Here is an 18,514-nt window from a genome sequence, read left to right as displayed (position 1 = left end):
ATGATAAAGACTAACTTAATGACTGTCCAGAGTTTTAACTTTATATGTTAAATAATACATGCTAATTTTCTTTCCTTTATTATATGAGGGGAAAATGGTAGACTAACGTAATGCCTATAATCAAGTCTGTCTGAAAAGAACAATGGGATGTCATGCTTAGTCATGCTTCGTGTTTGACTTCCAATTTCTGTTCTACTATGAAGTTTAACTTCTGAAAGAAATGAGCTGTGAGGGATATGCATAGGTAGAAATTGCAGAAATTTGGTCAAGGTAGAAATTATTTTAAAAATTCAGCCTGTTGCTGAACTTGCTACAAAGTGGTAAATGCGTTCATTTAATTAGATGATTTATGGCACATAGAACTGTGGCTGCTCTGAATCAGTTTTCAGAACAGCTACAGAGAACTGTGGCTGCTCTGAAAGCTGGTAACTTTCAGAAATTTACCTTTTGATAAACAATTCCTGTGTTGAGTAGGATTGAGGTGAAATGAGGAGACCTGTTTTCTTTCCTTTCTCATTTCTATGTTTAGTACATATAGAATTGCAGTAGATATTTTGCGCTCCAATCCATGATTCTGTCTGCTTTACTTAATAACCTTGTGAGCATTTTTCAGTCAACAAATAGTTGCATTTCAGTAATAGTGTAATTTGAGCTTTGCTTCATCTGCTTTCTCCAAACTTTTTATTATTCACACTTATTGTTTACACAGCCTAATGGACGGTCTTTCCTTGATGTATCTGAGGATGAAGTAATACAAACTGTCCGTAAAGAAAACGTAAAGCAGCCTGTGGACACAGAAAAGAAGAATGAAAAGGTCAGTTATGGATATGAAATGACAATGTCAAAGTTTAGCGCACGTTATTTCAATATCTAATAGCTCTATTTGTGATTTGAAATCCTGTTACTCACATGAGTGAAGAGGCATATTTTTTATTATGAAGAGTACTAATCTAATTTGGTGTTGGAAAGAGCTAAACTAGTATTTTCTTAACCTCTGAGATCATGCCTTATCATGGAATGTTTGCATCAAGCAAACTCCCCTCCCTGCCCCCCGCTAAACACTGATATCTCTGTTCACCACGTGAAAATGTTAAGCCTACAGAAATTAAGTTTGTGTTTCATCTTTGCTGGCTTCTGTGGAGATACAGCATAATGATAGTATTGTTAAGTGGCTTGTAAATGGTCTAACAATTGGGTGACTGCTATTCAAAGGATTAAGACCATGTGCCTGTTTATTTCTTGTCAGATGTATCCATTAGTGATTAGAGTTCTCAATTTCTGACGACAAATATGGGCTTTGAAGTCTGGTGTGAGCTTTTTGTTATGCAAATTGAACAGCTACATTAAAAACATCTTTTTAAAGCTTGATCTGTAGCTTTATCTAAAAGGTAACCATACTAATGGCAATGTTATTTTTTTGCACCGTGAGGACTAATATCTTCTAGCCTTATCATAAATGCTGTCTTTTGTAGGCAACATGGGTATATTTATGATAGGCCTTTGATGATAATTTTTGGCTTGGTTCTTTTGCTAACATTGTGCATGAAATTTTCCTACTGTCATGGATTTCTGATTTATTTTCTTCAACAAAATGCATTTGTTCTAACTATACTGAGGAGTGTTGGAAAAATAAATTATTATGCATAAACAGTCAGAAAACAGTAGTTGATTATTGTAATTTGTTTAGCTCGTTCAAGCTTTAATTAACTTACTTGACTATCCTATAATAACTTCTTTTGCCGTTAGTATGTTGGCTAAAAGACTGTATCCTGTTAGTTGGCTATAGGGCTCTAAATATTTTTAGCATTAGCAAATAGACTTTTCTGTGAAATGGGTTTGCCTTAAAATTTCATGCTGTGCACTTCCTTCTCTTGTTCATGTGTTGCATATCAGATTGACTTTGTGGGTTTTTTTTCAAGAACATAATAAAATTTGATCCTGAAGGAATAACTATATTTTTCTTCTCAACTTTCACTTTATCTCAAGTAGGTAAGGTGTTTAAATGCTAAACTCGAGCTTTATCTTAAAATTGCAAACATAGTGATCTGAATTTTAAAATGTTAAGTTGAAGCTGCAGCTCCAGGAAATCAGTACCACTATACGGATATGAATGCTTAATCAACTAATTATGTTTATGTATCACTTTGGGGAACCCTGGGAAAAGCGTGATTGCCTCAGGAGTTGTTACCCTTCAATTAAAAACATACCCAAGAACTTTCTTTAAACTACAGGTAACTTTGCAGGCATCTGATTATTTGGTTAAGTCTCTCAGGGCATCCGTTACATTTATAACATTATAAACCTGTGAAGATTGTAAGGGGTCCTGTGTATGTGTCTTTGTATAGCTTGGGATGGGTGGTATAAGTCAATGGGTGGGATTTAAGTAGTATGTGCATGTGTGTAGATATATGAATATATATAATCTATGACCTGAAGGGCATGTGGGGTTTTTTGTGCTTGAATATATGCTTTCAATGAAAATCGCACTCCCTTTGTGTTTCTGTATTTCTTAGCTGCTTCAGGGTTGTGAATTTCATGCATGTTTTCTCAGGATAGTCATTTAAGTTGTATCCTCTTGTTCTGCTTTAGGGGGAGTGGAAGCTTTGGGTAATGTCTGGATTGTGGCTGTTCATAGGGTTTATGATTCTCTTAACACTTTGAATAGTTTCTTCCCTTTTTCCTATTTTAGTGACTTGCACAGTACAAGGGGGTTTTTTTTAGTTTTTAGTGTAAGGGTGTGTATCTAAGAAGTGACTCTGTGGATGAGATTGCAGGATGTTAAAACTTCATTGCCCATTCTCTTTGCAAACACACAACTGCCTTGTCTTGAATACTGGAAATAAACAGACCATTAGGGATGAGGAAGAAAGGTTTATTTTTTATTATTCTTGCATGGGGGGCAGTGCATCTTAAAGACTTAAAAAAATTTTGGCAGGCCTGCTGAGTTCCTCATGTGCTCCTTGGCTGGCGGCAGAGCCAACACTGGCAGCTTTCTGTGTTGCAGAAGGTGACACTTTGAATGAATAGGCTTCTGCAAAATGACTAGCTAGCTTGCTCAGTAACCTTTAACATCTCTTGCTGTTTCAGTCAGTTACCAAGATAGCGGCTGTTACAGCACTAAGTTTGGCAGGTGATGAGTAAATTGGATAACTAACTATGGTTCTAGTTTCTCAGATCAGGTTCTAGTAACTCAGGTTAGGAAAGTAAATATATTTTCAAGATTTGAATTCTTGATCTTTTTAAAAACAGTGTGTGTTAGTAACAGACTTGGTTTTGAAACTGTTAAACTTTGATGTTTTCATGAGAAGTGTAAAATATGATGTTGATACCTCTGTAGGAGCTAGTTATTTAAGAAACTGGAGTTATAACTTGGAGGAGCAGTCATCTTAAACTGCTGTCTGGGAGACGACTGAGGTCATTTCAGGTGTTCTCTTAGTGCCGGAGGACAGTTGGATAGTTACAGCTTTGTGGGTGGGAGACTCTAAGACCTCAACTTCTATTCTCAATGTAGCTGAAAATGGGAGACGTAGGTACAACCTGACTAATCTTTCCTCTGCTTGAGCTCCAAGAAGCAATTCATAACTGTTTTTCATGCTGGTTTTCACTTTCTTTTTTAATTCTTTCCTTAGAAGATGCTCTGGCAAATAATTTGGCTTGTTCATATTCTTAGAACCAGTTCTTCTTGGGTTGCTTTTGAAACTAGCCCTCTCTTTTGGAGACTTTTCAGAAGTTGGATAGCTGGTATGTGGGTAAAGGTAGTCTGCTGAGCAAATAAGTGAGATAATTCAGTTTGGGTGCCATCTGTATTATGGGTCCCCTAATGCAGTAAACCATGAGTTAACTGTTTGTCAGTTCCCTAAGTGTTATAGGTGTGTTGGCACAGCATTGCATATAAGCAGTGAAATTTTTATTATCTCTGGTGCTACACTAACAACCTATGCTGCTTTCAGTACCTATATTGAAGCTACACGATACTTTTTGGGCACGCTAACTCAAAAGCATGTGAACTGCATGCCATTGTGGGCCCGTAGGATATGTGCTGCAGCTGTGGTGATAATTTAGCTGTTACCAATTCTGAATTCTAGAGAGATTGTTATACTCTTCTTGGACATCTAAGACTAGAAAATCATATAGTTTGAACTCGGGTATGAAGCTGGCAATTACTAGTCTTACTCTGGCAGAAGCATGTATTCCAGAAAGATATCCAGCGTTCTTAGAATATCCTTATTGGAATATTCCAGAGACAGTGAATAGTTCCCCTTATAACATTTGAGTGGATAACCATCTTTCTTTTAAAAGTCTGTGGTTTTTTTCATTCAGGTTTATCTGGTAGTTCTTGCTTTTCAATCTAGTGAAGAAAGGTTTTTCAGTACTGTATTTTCTTTCTAAGAAGGTAGTCAAGTCAATTTGCCATCACTTTAGCTTATCAAAAGATTAAACTCCAAGGCTTTCTGCCATATACTCTCTAATATCGTGGGTCGTTTTTCATCTTTTTTTCTCAATATTATCTTTTTAACACTTTATATTGCTACCTGTTGCAGCAAAACTGCTTGCAGAAGTAGTCATCTCTGCTCCTCTTTGTTTATCTCTGCTTGTATAGCCAAGAAGCCATAACTGGTGAAACCTTGGGAAAAAACCCTGTATATCTGTTGTATGGACTCTAATCACAGTTCCTATTTTGAAGTAATTTTCCAAGCTCTTACCCACTTTTTTTAAAGGAGTCACTGGCATTATTTATTTCTCCATGTATAACTTTATACTTGCTTCTGCACAAAACAAATTTTGCCAGAGTGGGATCTGCCTGCCAAACAGTTCATTACTCCTCTGTGACTGTGATGCCATCAGCATAGCTTCTTCCACCAGGCTTTGTGCTCTGTAGCATAAGTAATTTTTCCCCCCACCTGCCATTTGTGTACCGCGTAAGTCTTTCATGTTACTTCAATAGTCTTAACTTATGTTTACCAATTAGTATTGTTTAGTACTCCTTTCAAGGGACTGTCCATACAGAGGGTTGTTCAGGAAAATCTGTTTCAAATTTACTCCTGTATTTCAGGGGGGTGGAATTCTAAACCACTATGACAAGTGATCACTAAGTAATTATTAAGGTAATGTTTTATTTTTATTCTAGTCAAAGAAAAAAAAGAAATCAAAGGGAGATGCTAAAACGGTTCAGGATATGTCACGTCTAGATGGAAAGGAAGTTGATGAAGGTACTGAACACAAACACACACAAAAAATGCAATTAGACATATTTTGGATTAAATGCTGTTTAAAATTTACTTGTTTGTGCTTCATAAAGAACCATAAGGAACTCATTTTGTCATAACTCCATAGTTGCATATTGTATCTGGAAATCTGATCTTTGAAACAACAGTATTTAATAACTTCAATTGATTTTTTTAAGTTAAACTTAGAAAAACTGAGAAGTTGAGAATAGTAGGGCCCTCATGTTGTTCATGTTTTGCTCTGTGAAGCAAAGTATTATCACATTGCATCCAGAAAAACTTTGGCCAGTTGTTCATGTTTTCAAACTAATGTTGAAGTTGACTGCCATGCCTGTTACTTTTAAACTGAACCTGTACTTGGACTTCAGCTTGATATGAAAGAAGCTAAAACTATTTCCTTTTTGCTCTCTGACTTATTTAGTGATGTTTTCATTTGGGGGATGTTTTAGGAACCTGGGAAACGAAAATCAGTAACAGAGAGAAGCGACAGCAGCGTAAGCGAGACAAGGTGCTGACTGACAGTGGCTCAGGAGAATCAAATCTCCAAGGGGTGGAAAATACAGTTACTATATCCATTGAACAACTGATGCCTACACCATCGCTTCCGGTTGGTCTCAGAAAAAATAAAGGTATGATGGTCGATAGGTCTGTGAACGTGTTCTAGAAAGATAACTTTACTTGAATGCTTAAATAGTGACTCTGTTTTGGATGTACAGTAGGTATATTTGGAGGTGTAACTCTTGAGGAAATTATTTCAAGCTGTGTAAAGGTACTCTTCATTGTGTAAAACTCCCCCTTTTTTTGAGCCATGCTTTCAGGGAAGCTCAGGAGAGAATGTTCTGGAGTAAGTGGCTGAGACGCTGTCCTCCACACTGGTGCTCTGTCAGTAACTGCACAGCTGCATAGGCATATGTCCCCATTCCTTCACTTGTGCTCTGCTGACTCTGCCCTTTATGGAAACTTCAAAGGCACCCTCAGCACTGCTGCAGGCAGCACCAACTCCTCAACTTTTTGAACACTTCCTTGTGGGAAGGTTATGCCCATGAGTTCTCTTTACAGATCATTCACTGCTTAACATGTAGACATTTTTTTTTCCAACATAGATTTAGTAGTACCTCTACAAAAGCTGTTCATAATGGTGGGGCACATCTGGCTGAGATTTAGTAATCAATTATTATAGCTAAGGATTCAATAAGGAAATGTAGGCTTTAGCTTCTATGGCTGCTGCTGTTTCAGAAAAAAGTTGCATGGGCTGGTTTAAACCGTGTGTAGGCACAGGAATTCATATTTGGCTGCAACTGAGAAATCGTTTAAGAAGCTAAAAGAATGTGAAGACACAAACAGTTTAGCTTTCTAACATACTTTTAACCTAGTGATACATGTGGTGCTTTAATTAGATGAAACTTGGATGTTCTAGCAAAGTGACAAAAAGACTGAGCCTAGCAACTACCTGGTACCTTGTAACAATTTATTGAAATTTGCATGCCTTACCTAGTGTTTTTATTGACACTTGTTTGCATCTTGACTGAGTGCATGATTCTTGTCCTTGAGGACTAGATCAGTTGTTTCCTGTTTTCTTTTTTTCTGTCCATTTACATACGAACAGCTTAAAGAAATGGTAATTCCAACTGTCTATGTACTCTGTGCCTAGCCATAACTACTGTAACCTCTCCAGCCAGAGTCCTTTATGCATCGTATGTTCTCATGTATCACCTTGTACCAGCCTAATCTGAAAAGAATTCAGCTGTATCTAGTGTTTTCATGGTAAGGTAGAAGTTAGAAATAGCTATATATTTCTGAAATAATTAAAACTGCCCTTTGCTTGAGAATGACAGCCTCTGTTTTAGATTTCTGCTCTCCATTCTTGGGGAAGCTAGCTAGAGTTCTTTGAAATCTGCGGTTGCTTGGTTTATAGGCCCTAAATCAGTTTTGAGTTCATTCTGTCTGCAAAATAAACACAAATAATAAAAAATAGAGCATTTTAATTTTATTCTTAAGTTTTCTGGAAGTGTCTAATTTACTTTGAGGTATTGATGGTTTGTTTTTTTTTCCTTAAAATATCAGTAGTGGATACTCTTTTAGAAGACTTTTATAGGTGTTGCTATTTGGAAGAATTTACTCTAGCTCTGTTTCCTCTTCATGATCAGGTGATGCACTTCTGAATGCACAAGTTAGCAGCTCTAAACCTGCAAAGGGGGAGTCATCAATTCCACAAGGTAAAAGGCTTTCATTATTAGGCATCCTAAGTAACTAGAAAAGTGTTTTGCAGAGGTGAAAACACAAACTGTCGGTGCAGGATTTTGTGCAGTTACTGATCTGGAACTTTATTATGTGGCTGGCTTTTTTGGCTATGCAAATGTTATACTCTAAGTTGCAGTTACCTCTTAACAGCTTGAAAACAGTCTGTTACGTGTAGAAAAAGGACTCAGTATCTAGAATTTTCAGACAGATTACTTATTATACAAATTGTTTCAGAACAGTAAAGCTTATTCTCAAGCTCCACTTAAATTCTTCATGCTAGCTTTTCTAACTTACTCACTTTTTTGTGTTAATGAATTGATTATTTGCTCAAAGAAAAACTTAATATAGGTAACTGCAAAGAGCTCAAATATACCAGTCCTGATTATTGCAAAGTTTGCACTTGTTTCAGATTGTATACACGTGAGTTACTCAGTTCTTTACATACTCCTTTGAGGCATACTTTAAATACATTCATTTTGAAAGTACTTAAATATAAATGTGTATTTATAAATAAATACACATGATATTGTGTCATACATGTAATTGCTAAAATATTTGGCTATTTTTAGACTGATCGACTAGTGAATCTTAGCAGTTTTCTAGTAAGAGATACTGCTATAGTAGTACTTGAAGGTTGTTTCTTACTCATAGCAAACATTAGTGGTGTTGCTTTAACAAAAAGTAGTTAGCGTAATTAAGCAAGTCAACAAATGAGTTACTAAAATCACCCAGATCCAGAAAGTGAATCACTTTGCTATTTTTTGAGAGCTTTACTTCACATGCAAACTTCCTGGACCATAGCACAGAAGGAAGGAGCTGTATTCTTCAGAGGTGCATAATAGGAGGACAGGAGGCAATAATCAAGTTTCAGTAAGGGAAATTCTGACTGGCCATGAGGAAAAAAGCTGCTCTTAAGATTGCCCAGAGATGCTTTGAACTACCAGCCTTTATGATTTCCAGAACTTGAATAATGTGGTATAATTTTGAAGTTAGCTGTGCTTTGAGCAGAAGGTGGAACTAAGTGACTTCCAGAGATCCCTTCCAATCTTAAGTTTTCCGTGATTCTGTGAAAACTTGCTGGTCATATAGAAGTAAATGTTTGTGACAGGAGAGTAGTATGATAAACACAGAATAATCAAGCTCCTGCTTCAGGACTTCAGCTGTCTTTTTGCAAGGTTGCAAAAGAGTTTTTTCTACCAGCTACAGTTTGGTTTCTGTGTCTTTGCTCTTTTTGTTGTTGCCTTCCCGTAAGACATCGTATTACCCTTAGAGGACATTGACTGACACGGACAATGTTAGTGCTGTGGAGAAAGGGCAGTGTTGTTAGGTACAGCAGTGGTGACCTTACAGGTGTCTGTGTTTGGAAGTGGTTTGTCTGAGAAAATCTAGGCCTATCTCACCTAATCAATTCCTTGCCCGTGAGGCCACCTTGAATGTGGCATATTCATGCTGCCGAAGCTATGAGTTCATTTGAGGAATAAAATATTTGGTGTGTAGTTTTTGTTGGCATATGATATTGACTGACTTGTGCATCGGGTTTTGGCTGACTATTTAAGTGTTACACTTGCAATATGCAGATATTTCTTAATTGTTTGTAAATCAGCAATTTTTCTGTTGTTTACGCTGCATATATAAAAAGAGAGAGAGGATTTCATATACAAAGCCCTTTGAGAAAGGTTTGTGATATATAGGAGATCTGGCTGGGTGCACCAGGTGACCATTAGCCTTTGTTTTATAGGGACATAAAAAAAAAGTTTTATAATGATCTTTATGTCTCAGTGTACTACTGACTCCTCTCAAAGTATACATTAAACTTGCTACGGCTAGTAATTTCTCATCAGGGTAGACTGTTGCAGTCTTGTGGTCTTTTTTACCTTAGTATAATGTAAAACATATTGCTTATAAATTATTTTGAGAGTGTTACCATGATTTTTTCCTCTAACCTTGATGGACACTACGTTCAATACAATTGCTATGCTCTTTCTAAATCCTGTGTAGTGTTTGGGAAGCATTTTCTAATCCTTGGTCATTTCTTCTACTTCCTGCTTAGAGAACTGCTGTATGCAGTTATGAAACAGAAATTATTCTCCATTTAGTGCACGGAATTTTCTACAAATCATCACCATACTCTGTAAGAGAAATTACCTGGCAGTGTTGGAAGCACCCCCACCCCCGTTTTTTGTTTTGTTTTTTTTTTTAATCTAGAGGCACTGGTTCACCAAGATATCAGCCCTATAAAGAAAGGGACGCACGAAGGAGAGTACAGTTTGGTGCTGTTTTTTCTTCACTCTTCAAGTTAGTAGACAGATGGTGCATATCATCTGAGCTGGAAAATCAGCTGAGACAGAGCAGCAGCTCTTCTGTATCACACTGGTGTAGCAAAGCTGCTGTTCATTTGTACTTTCTTTTTTTTATTGTTAAGTGTATGTGCACATAAGTAGTATTTTAATTCTTCATCCAGTTCTTATTTAAAATAATGTTTTCATTATGCTTGTATTTAAGTTTCTCCAGGATTGAGTGAAAGCCATACAGTAAATGGAGGAAGCTGGAATGAGAAGTCTGTAAAAATCTCCTCACAGATTGGTGTAGGGGAGGAGAAATGGACATCTGTTCCTTCAACTGCAGCTGGGAAGAGGAAGACTGAGGCATCGGCTTGGGGCCAGGACACTGGAGATGCTAATGGAAATGGAAAGGACTGGGGTGTAACCCTGGTGGGCAGGCCCTGGAAAGAGCGTTCTTTGTTCACTCCTATTGGTAAGCTACTCCGAAGAAAATTTGCTTCACTTAAGCATTTTTACATAAGTATATTTTTTAGTAGTGAATCTCTTATATAGCTTTATGTTTATACATTAAAAAAATCTTGGAGTGGTCTAGTGAAATGTGAACTAAGCGGTTTCTGCGTACTGTAAGTTCTGATGGCTTAATGTCTATGTCTCTGTTTACAGTTTAACTGGGTTTCTGGAGTTTATCTGAAATAAAATTATTTCTGTGAAGGAATGAAATTTTTTTATATCACTTTCCTAAAATTCTGAAAGTGAGTACTAAGCCATTTTGAGGTGTAACTTCTTTTTTTAATGAATGTCTTAAAACCCAGGCCATAAGTCTATTTTGTTGATCCAACATGATCAAATCAATGTGTTTGTTTTTAGCAGATGCTTGTTTAGGCTCCAGGCATAAAGATTGTTCAGCTCTCGTGATGTTCAGTGTTACACTGGGTTTTTTTATTATAAATTGTTTTCAGTCTTCTCCAGTACAATTTTTTGCCTTTATCAGTTGTACTGTCCATAATAATAATGAAGAGAATTCTTCATTTCTCTCTGGGCAACGATCTTCAACTTATTAGTAGATGCTGTAATATGGTCCTTCCCACTCTTCAGTCTGTGATCCTAGTCTCTTCTGGAAAGCAGTGTTCCTTTGTAGTCAGCAGTGTTGCTTTAGTCTAGACCTCTTTTATTTGTCTCTCATATCTTGAAATGAGGTTCCTGTGGCTGGACCTGCTATACCATTGGAAGCTTTACTATTGCCAAGTAGAGGCAAAGGGCTTTTTTCATATTCCAGTTAGCTGTATTCTGCTGTATATTCTAATAAGGTAGTTCTTAGTGACTGTGACCAGCTTGTTGCTTTTGTTACCAAGAATACATCATGCCTGACCAGGCTGATTTGCTTCTGGTAAAATGACTAGTTTTGTGGGTGAGGGGAGAGCAGTGGACGTCTTTTATGATGACTTTAGTAATGCTTTCAACACTGTCTCTCACAGTATTATTGTATCCAAGTTAGGATGGTTGAAAAACTGGTCAGGCTCAAAGGTAGTGGTTAGTGAGTCATACTCTACCTGGAGGCTGGTAACAAGGGGGATATCACAGGGCTCTGTACTTAGAGCTGTCCTGTTTATCATCTTTATAAATGACCTGGAGGAGGCAACAGAGTGTCATTCACATCAGATTCCCAGATTATACCAAACTTGAGTGGGGAGGGGGGAACCGGTTGATACAGTCCAGATCAGGGATGCCATCCAGAGGGACCAAAACCAGCTGGAGGAATGGGCCAACAGGAACCTGAGGGACTTCACTGAGGACAAATGTGAAGTGCTGCACCTGGGTAGGAAGCACGCCTGGCTGGGGACTGACTGTCTGGAGAGCAGCTCTGTGGATAAGGGGTCCTGGTGGACACCACGCTGGACATGAGCCAGCTATAGGCCCCAGCAGCAAAGGACACCAACAGTATTCTGGGCTCTATTAACAGGAGTCAGTAGATTGAGGATAGTGATTATCCACTTCTTGGACCACATCTGGAATACTATGTCCAGTTTTGAGTGCCCTCCCCCAATTAAATAAATGTAATTCTAAATAAAAGCTACTAGTAGCTTTTATTTAGAATCACATTCGAACGAGATGTTCCTTTTGACACACTAGTGCTACTGATTATTTCTGCTTATTTTCTACCTTACATTTAACAGTCAAGTATCTTAATTTTTAAGCAGTATCTCGTATTTGTCAAAAATTGTTCTGAGCTCATTTCTGTTCTTTAACATATATACAATTTGCTCCAAGCTAGGTTTCATCTACAGAGTTAATAAATACGCTTTTCAGTAACTTAGATGATTGCAGTAATGGGAAGAAGAATAATAGTATAGGGCTCAAAACACAATTTACTTTTCCTTTGAGAAGTTTATGTCTACAAAAGGCTGTAGAGGGAAGATGATCTTAGAAAGCTTGAAAATTGTTTCAAGCTGAGTGTTCATAGTCGCATCTCTATCACACTGATTGTCTGATATAATAAGCAAAATATGCCCTCAGTTGTGTGAAATGTTAACATGGCTGGAATGTCCACTGTTTTTCTGACCCTATTCATAATTAAATAGCTAACTTTTTCAACATTGCCAGCTGTGTGAAGTTGTTTTGTTTTGTTTTTTCCTTTTTTTTTTTTTTTTTCCCCCTTTCCCCACAGCTGCTTGGAATGTGGATGCAAGGATTAATACCTCTGAACAGAATTCTACTTCTTTCTCTTCATTTGGATTAACTCCTGGAGTTTCTGGTATGTATCCCCTTCCAAAGATTTTTCCACTCTCTTCTACTCCACCAGGTGGAAATAGAATTTGCCAAGTGTTGTTAATATGCATCTTTCTCATTGTTCTTTGAAAATAGTACTGTTAACTGGAAACAGGTGGAAGACGTTTTATGAAAGCCCAGAAAGCTTTTTTTGTTATGCTCGAATTACGCAATCAAGTAACTCTTAAATTGATAATGAAAAGCTAGATCAATAAGAAGGTGATATTTCTTATGTGGCCTTCCCGTTTGTGTGTTGAGTCTAAATAATGGGCATAAGAGAGAGCAACACTGAGCAATGTCTCAACTTGGAGATCTGAAGATTGCTTTCTAGGAAAGTTTGTTTACCCTGATCTTCTGGGAGATTTGTTATTTGATGGTTGGGTTTTTCCCCTTCAAGGAGCTGAAGCACTACTTTCAAAATATGTTCCATAGGCAGGATTTGAAGTCTTGAGTCTTTTCTCTGTAAGATGGGTGGGAAGGCTGAGCTCTGGGGTTTTCTTGTTTTGAAGGGTGAAATTGCTACAGAGCGCAAACCTGACTTCATAACAAATCTTGTGTGTTAAACTACTGACGTAAGTGCTACAGTGATTTATTATACAATAAAGGGATCATATGTCAGGTTTTCTGCTCTTGCTTGCTTACTCCAGTTATCTAACAAGCTTGGCATGGCTATTTTCTTTTAGGAAGTAGCTGGCCAAGTGCTTATGCACTTAGGCTATGTTTACTTGTATTGCAGTTTACAGTCTTTTAACTGTGGAACTCAAGCTCGGTGTCCTACAGCTCATGAGTGCTTCATTCTCTGTGCACATCTGAGCCAGGATAACAAAGAAGTTGTAAATGCCAAGGTCTAATTTATCAGACTTTCCAAAGAACAGTTCACTTAATGAAAACTTACAGAAACCTTGTCTTAAAGAAAAAGAAGAAACAAAGTCTTAATTGTACAGAGAGTTTTAATAAAATAACATTTCCCAGGGAGCCACTTGAATTCAAGTTCAGTCTCTAGGCTAAAACTTAAGAAAGTTTAGTTAAGAAAGTGGGATGACAGACTGATCTGAGATTCATCTGCGATACCACCATTCCAACTTTAATTGAGAGAGAAGTGTGAAGACAGTGAAGTATATTCATCATCTTTGATGCACCTTAGCCAACAATGTTGTTAATGCCAAGCAACCACATGAATAAATACTTCTTTCTTGTGACTGGCTAGCAAAAAATGAGAACGTGTCAAGGTTCCTGTCATCTGAGGTATCTTTTGCAGAGGTATTTATAAAATAGACACACCCAGGTAGCTATGGTCCTATTTAAACTTCATTTCAAAAGTAAGTCTCATCATAAAGTAATATATTAATTTCTTTCAGTCTCACAATTAAGGGGTTTTGGTTTTATTTTTTTATAAAATGGTTTCTGTTTGATGCCTTGTTTTTCTTAAAATGATGATGTTAGATGTCTAACACTTTCTGTTATCATGCCTGATATTGGCGTTACTGTTGTTTGTCATGCTGCTTTTATGTTCTGAAACCTTTTACTTTAAATGAGAATTGGATTCTTAGTAATGAATAATTTAATTGCTGTATCTGCAATGTAATTGATGAGGTTTCTGTCTAGTACTCTTTTCTTTTAAGCTTCTCCCTGTAAGAGTTCATACTGATATAGGGTAATAATTTTACTACCCATAAAATTTCATTGTATTTTTCAGTTTGAGGAGACTGCTGTAAGCCTTATAGGCTGCTGTTATTCACCCTTCTTATCTCTTTTTTCCGTATTCTTCTCCTGACTTAATTTTGTCTTCCTTCTTCAGTTCCCTTGTTTTCTGAATATATCTCATTTTCAAGAGCCTTGTAGTTTTCCTGTCCTGTGCAGTCCTTAGACTTTTTTCTTTGAGCCTTCTGTCTTCCTTTCCTACTTCAATTGGAATTTCTTTACCCAAGAAAACTCAGGAAGCTTATTAACTTACAAGTACAATTTTATTTATTCCTTTTCAGGATCCAACAGTGAGTCAGTTTCTCAGGCTGGTACTTCTGATTTTCAGTGGGATTTAAGTCATGCTCAACCCCCTGTTGATGACGAATGGTCTGGGTTAAGTATGTTCCTCTAAAATGTTCATTAACAAAATTTTGTTAATTACCATTACTTTAAAGTGTAGTTACTTATATTAGCTACTTGTATTAGCCAGTTGTGAGCATCTGAAGAAAAACCTGGAATGTTTCACTTCTGTAAAGCTAATTGACGGTTGAAAGCAGGAAGAAGTATTTTGACGAATGATAATAGAAAATGGTTAATTTTTAGGAAGAATACTTGGATATTGAAACTCAGAAGTGAAAGAGAGAGTTCATACATTTTGAGGTAGTTCTGGGTTTTGCTAGAAAATCTTGGTAATCAATTAAAGCAGTCTTACTGCAAATGATAAGAAAAATCTACTGAAAGTCTACAAAAGACGTAGCAGTTAGCAGATTGCATTTGAGTCAGAGTTTGCTTTTACGTTTTTGTACCTTACTGAAAACTTAAGTGACGTAAGACTCTTGTATTTAGTCTAACTTGCTTTCTCATTTAGCAAACATTAGGAAATTCTTAAGTGTATAGAAAGCATATGCAGGATAGAAGTCACTGAAATGACTTGGGAATTGTAGTAAAATTGGTGTTTACTCTCCCCTTTCCCCTCCCTACCAATTTTTAAATATTCTTGTAGTTCTTACCACAGTCTCTCCCTAAACAGGGCTGTGGTGTAATAAAGTTACAGCCATTCCTCAATATTTCCTAGTGAAACTGTACCTGTGAAGAAAGCTTTCGGCCTTAAATTCACTTTTTGAACTGCCTTGTAATTGATAGCTTTATTCAGTCAGATCTAAGAATGTTTAAGAAAAACAGTTTAGTGCCTCTCATTAGGTGGTTGACCTGAAAAATTGGTCAAGAAGTTGACCAGAAAAGCTGCCTTGCATGTTACCTTCTCTCTAAGAACAATTTCTTGTTTAATGACTGCAAAAGTGGAATGGATTGATGCAGTCTTGAATTCTGCCAGTCTTGGCATGACTGCTCTGATACCAGATCATTTTGAAACTTATCTTTTGTCTTTTATCTGGTTTAAGGATAAGGGAAGCACATTTCAGTTAATCATTTGAAAGTAATCAGCTTTACATATTATCAAAAGCGTAATTTATTCACATTTCTGAGCATAGAATGTTTATGACTATAGCTTCTGTTAATAGAGTAATTCGGTCATAGATGTCAACTACTTGACGTGTACGCTAACAGAAGTGGGGAAATAATGGAAATTTAGGCCAATGTGATACACAGATACACCTTACTGCTTTATCAAGTTCAGGACAAGAAAATTAACTGTATGTACCAATACTACTAATTTCTATTATTAATAAAAAAGAATGGATTTTTTTCTTTAAGCATCTAGTGAGAGGGCAGTAAATAAATGTAAAGTGTTATGTTGGGCAGTAATTGTTTTTTCAAATCAGTAAATTTTAGTTTCCAAAGTAAGTGTAATTGAGGTGATATTTTTATATGAAAGCAAGAAGTGGAAAAGTATTATAAGTAATCTTAAGATGTCTTAGTGTATTTTTGGTTTCATAATGTTTGCCAGTAAATTTAATTGGGTTTATTACTGCTTTTCATTTTGACTTAATTTTCAAACGTTTAAACTGAATCCCACTGTAGTTGGCAGACCAAGTTTGCCTTTTCTCCTTCAATTTGGCATAGACTGAGGGTGAGAAATATTTGTGATGTTAATATAAATGTGAAATAAAAGATAATCTTTTACAAGGTGTTCTGTTTTAAAATTGGCTTGCTGTAACTTTCTACCAAACAGACAGTCTTAAGGCTTAGTTCTTCCCTTCAGATTTTTAATTTTTATATAACTGACCCTTTAAATTTATCATTCTTGTGTGACAACATAAATATGTGCCATCCATAGATGAACAATAGCAAAATGGAGTTGGGACTTAGAGTTTCAGAAAAAAATAAGACTATTAAAAAATGTCAGTGTTACAAGATGACTTCTGGCTCAGTAAGATTTACACTTTCAGATATATCACTTGTAAAGGATTCTTACTAAGGTAAGATTGATCAATATTATAGTTCATCCTAATTTTTTCACAAACTAGGAAGAAGGTTTAAGGTAGAGAACAACTTTTAAATTTGTCCCTCTTCACATAGTCTAGAAAAGTATCTCAAAGCAATTGCATCTAGCTAGCTGCTGCTGTGACTAGTTTGTAATCTGAGTGCTCTGTAAAATAACGAAATCTTACTCATTACTTACAAAAGTCTTCCACCTATCATTAAAATCTTTACATTTTTTCAGAAATACAGGAAATGAATATTTATATCTTGATATCAAGAAGTGGTTTTATGACTTTATTTTTATTTTTAAACTGTCCAAGAGCACCTGTAAAGTAAGGAGACATTCCTGAAAATATTTTTCATCTTTGTAGATGGACTCTCTTCAGCTGATCCCAGCTCTGATTGGAATGCACCAGCAGAAGAGTGGGGAAACTGGGTAGATGAAGAAAAAGTTGCTTCTGTTCCTCAAACTGAAGAGATATCTGATGTTCAGAAGGTAAAAGGTGATATTTTCTCCTTAGCTCCAAGACTTTGCCCTTGCCACTGCCATTTCTTAAAGTAACTTAAGGGTGATGATAAACGTAATCTCTCATCTCTTTTACACTGATAAGAGTAGCACAATTGTGTTTAATGTGTACACAGAGAAGGAAAATGCTGAATGTTGTTATTGAGAAAGCCACTTAGCTCCATGTCAAATCTTACTGTCTCACCATAATATAAGGATTACCTTATTGTTGTAGACTGAGAGGATTTAGGTCTGTTTTCATAAATACTTCTTAACAATATTTAATTCTCTGTATGAAAAACAGCATTTCCATGCCACCAGTACGTGGTGCTCTGTTGCCTTTTTCATTCCCAGCTCCTGTACCTATATTACCAGATAGCACATAAAGAATGTGGTCTTCCTAAAATGAAGTGAACAGATAAGATTGTGTTCCTTTATACTTTTATATGCAATAAAACTCTTTATAGCTGTTAATTTGCATTTAGTCTATAGAAGGCACGTTTCATTGTCATTTTAAATGCTAAGTATCTTATATTCCCATATGAAGGCTTCAGATAATGAAAGAGAAAAAGCAGAGCCAATTCTTCAGGGTTCTACAAGTGGCAAATCCAAGAAAAAGAAGAAGAAAAAGAAGAAGCAGGGTGAAGAAGCTAACTCTCCTGCACAGGTAAATGAACAAAATCTGGACAGTCTGAAAGGCAGTTGTGAGGAATTCACAAAATCACCTTATTTTTGTATATTAGTGTCTTAAGCAAAAATTATTTTGGGGAAATTCATTTCCTTATGGTATTGGATTGTCTACTATTGTTTCTCAAGAGTTAAAGTAATCCTTCTCTTACAAGTATTTCCTTTAATTTGAATTATTCCATGTTTGACTTGTGAATACAACGTAGTTTTGCTGGATTTATGGGAAGCATGAAATATGTGGAAAGTATTTATCCTGAATTGTTTATTTTCTATCAAATCAGGATTCTGTACTGTAGGGATGCTTCCAGGAGGAACTTTCCTCTGCATGGGAAGCCTTCTCCTCCTGTCCTTTGAAAGACACCTGCCTTAGTGGACATAGCTAGCTAAGAGAACAAGAGAAATTGAAGTTTTCTCTTAGGCTGTCTTCAAGTACAGTTCTATGAGAATATAGTGGTTTTCTGAAGTACTGTCGTAGCTTGATTTATGTGCAACGGTAAGTATCAAAACCTTGAACTCAGTAGGTGGAGCTACTCTGTGAGTTAGATTTGAATGAGATAGATAGTATTTGCAAACGGAGGATGGTTGAGTTTTCTGTGTTAGTTAAATAGCTTTTGAAGAATTACATTGAAACAGATTTGTAAAAATAGCAAAAGCAGATTGCACTTCACTTGGCAATTGAATCATGTTTGAATAGATGAAAACAAGTACTTTCCTAATAGGAAAAAGCTTTTAATAGTTCATGC

The 18,514-nt window shown here is 36.4% G+C and overlaps 1 protein-coding gene across 4 annotated transcripts in view; it reads left to right on the top strand.

Annotated features, from left to right (window-relative positions):
• MTDH (metadherin) overlaps positions 1 to 18,514 on the top strand; it is a 34,264-nt gene that overhangs the window by 6,076 nt on the left and 9,674 nt on the right. Inside the window, exons 3-11 of one of the 4 annotated variants that reach the window (XM_050890991.1) lie at positions 710 to 814; positions 5,129 to 5,210; positions 5,675 to 5,854; positions 7,373 to 7,441; positions 9,969 to 10,220; positions 12,414 to 12,500; positions 14,497 to 14,595; positions 16,951 to 17,075; positions 17,632 to 17,751. In XM_050890991.1, the coding sequence (XP_050746948.1) occupies positions 710 to 814; positions 5,129 to 5,210; positions 5,675 to 5,854; positions 7,373 to 7,441; positions 9,969 to 10,220; positions 12,414 to 12,500; positions 14,497 to 14,595; positions 16,951 to 17,075; positions 17,632 to 17,751 (1,119 nt within the window). The remainder of the gene's footprint in view (positions 1 to 709; positions 815 to 5,128; positions 5,211 to 5,674; positions 5,855 to 7,372; positions 7,442 to 9,968; positions 10,221 to 12,413; positions 12,501 to 14,496; positions 14,596 to 16,950; positions 17,076 to 17,631; positions 17,752 to 18,514) is intronic. The other 3 variants (XM_050890992.1, XM_050890993.1, XM_050890994.1) reach the window with 3 other exon arrangements.

The sequence above is a fragment of the Gymnogyps californianus genome, chromosome 2, assembly GCF_018139145.2.
Source record: "Gymnogyps californianus isolate 813 chromosome 2, ASM1813914v2, whole genome shotgun sequence".
Lineage (NCBI taxonomy): Eukaryota > Metazoa > Chordata > Aves > Accipitriformes > Cathartidae > Gymnogyps > Gymnogyps californianus.
Note: the sequence above shows the minus strand (reverse complement) of the source record. Positions and strands in the feature narration are given on the sequence as shown.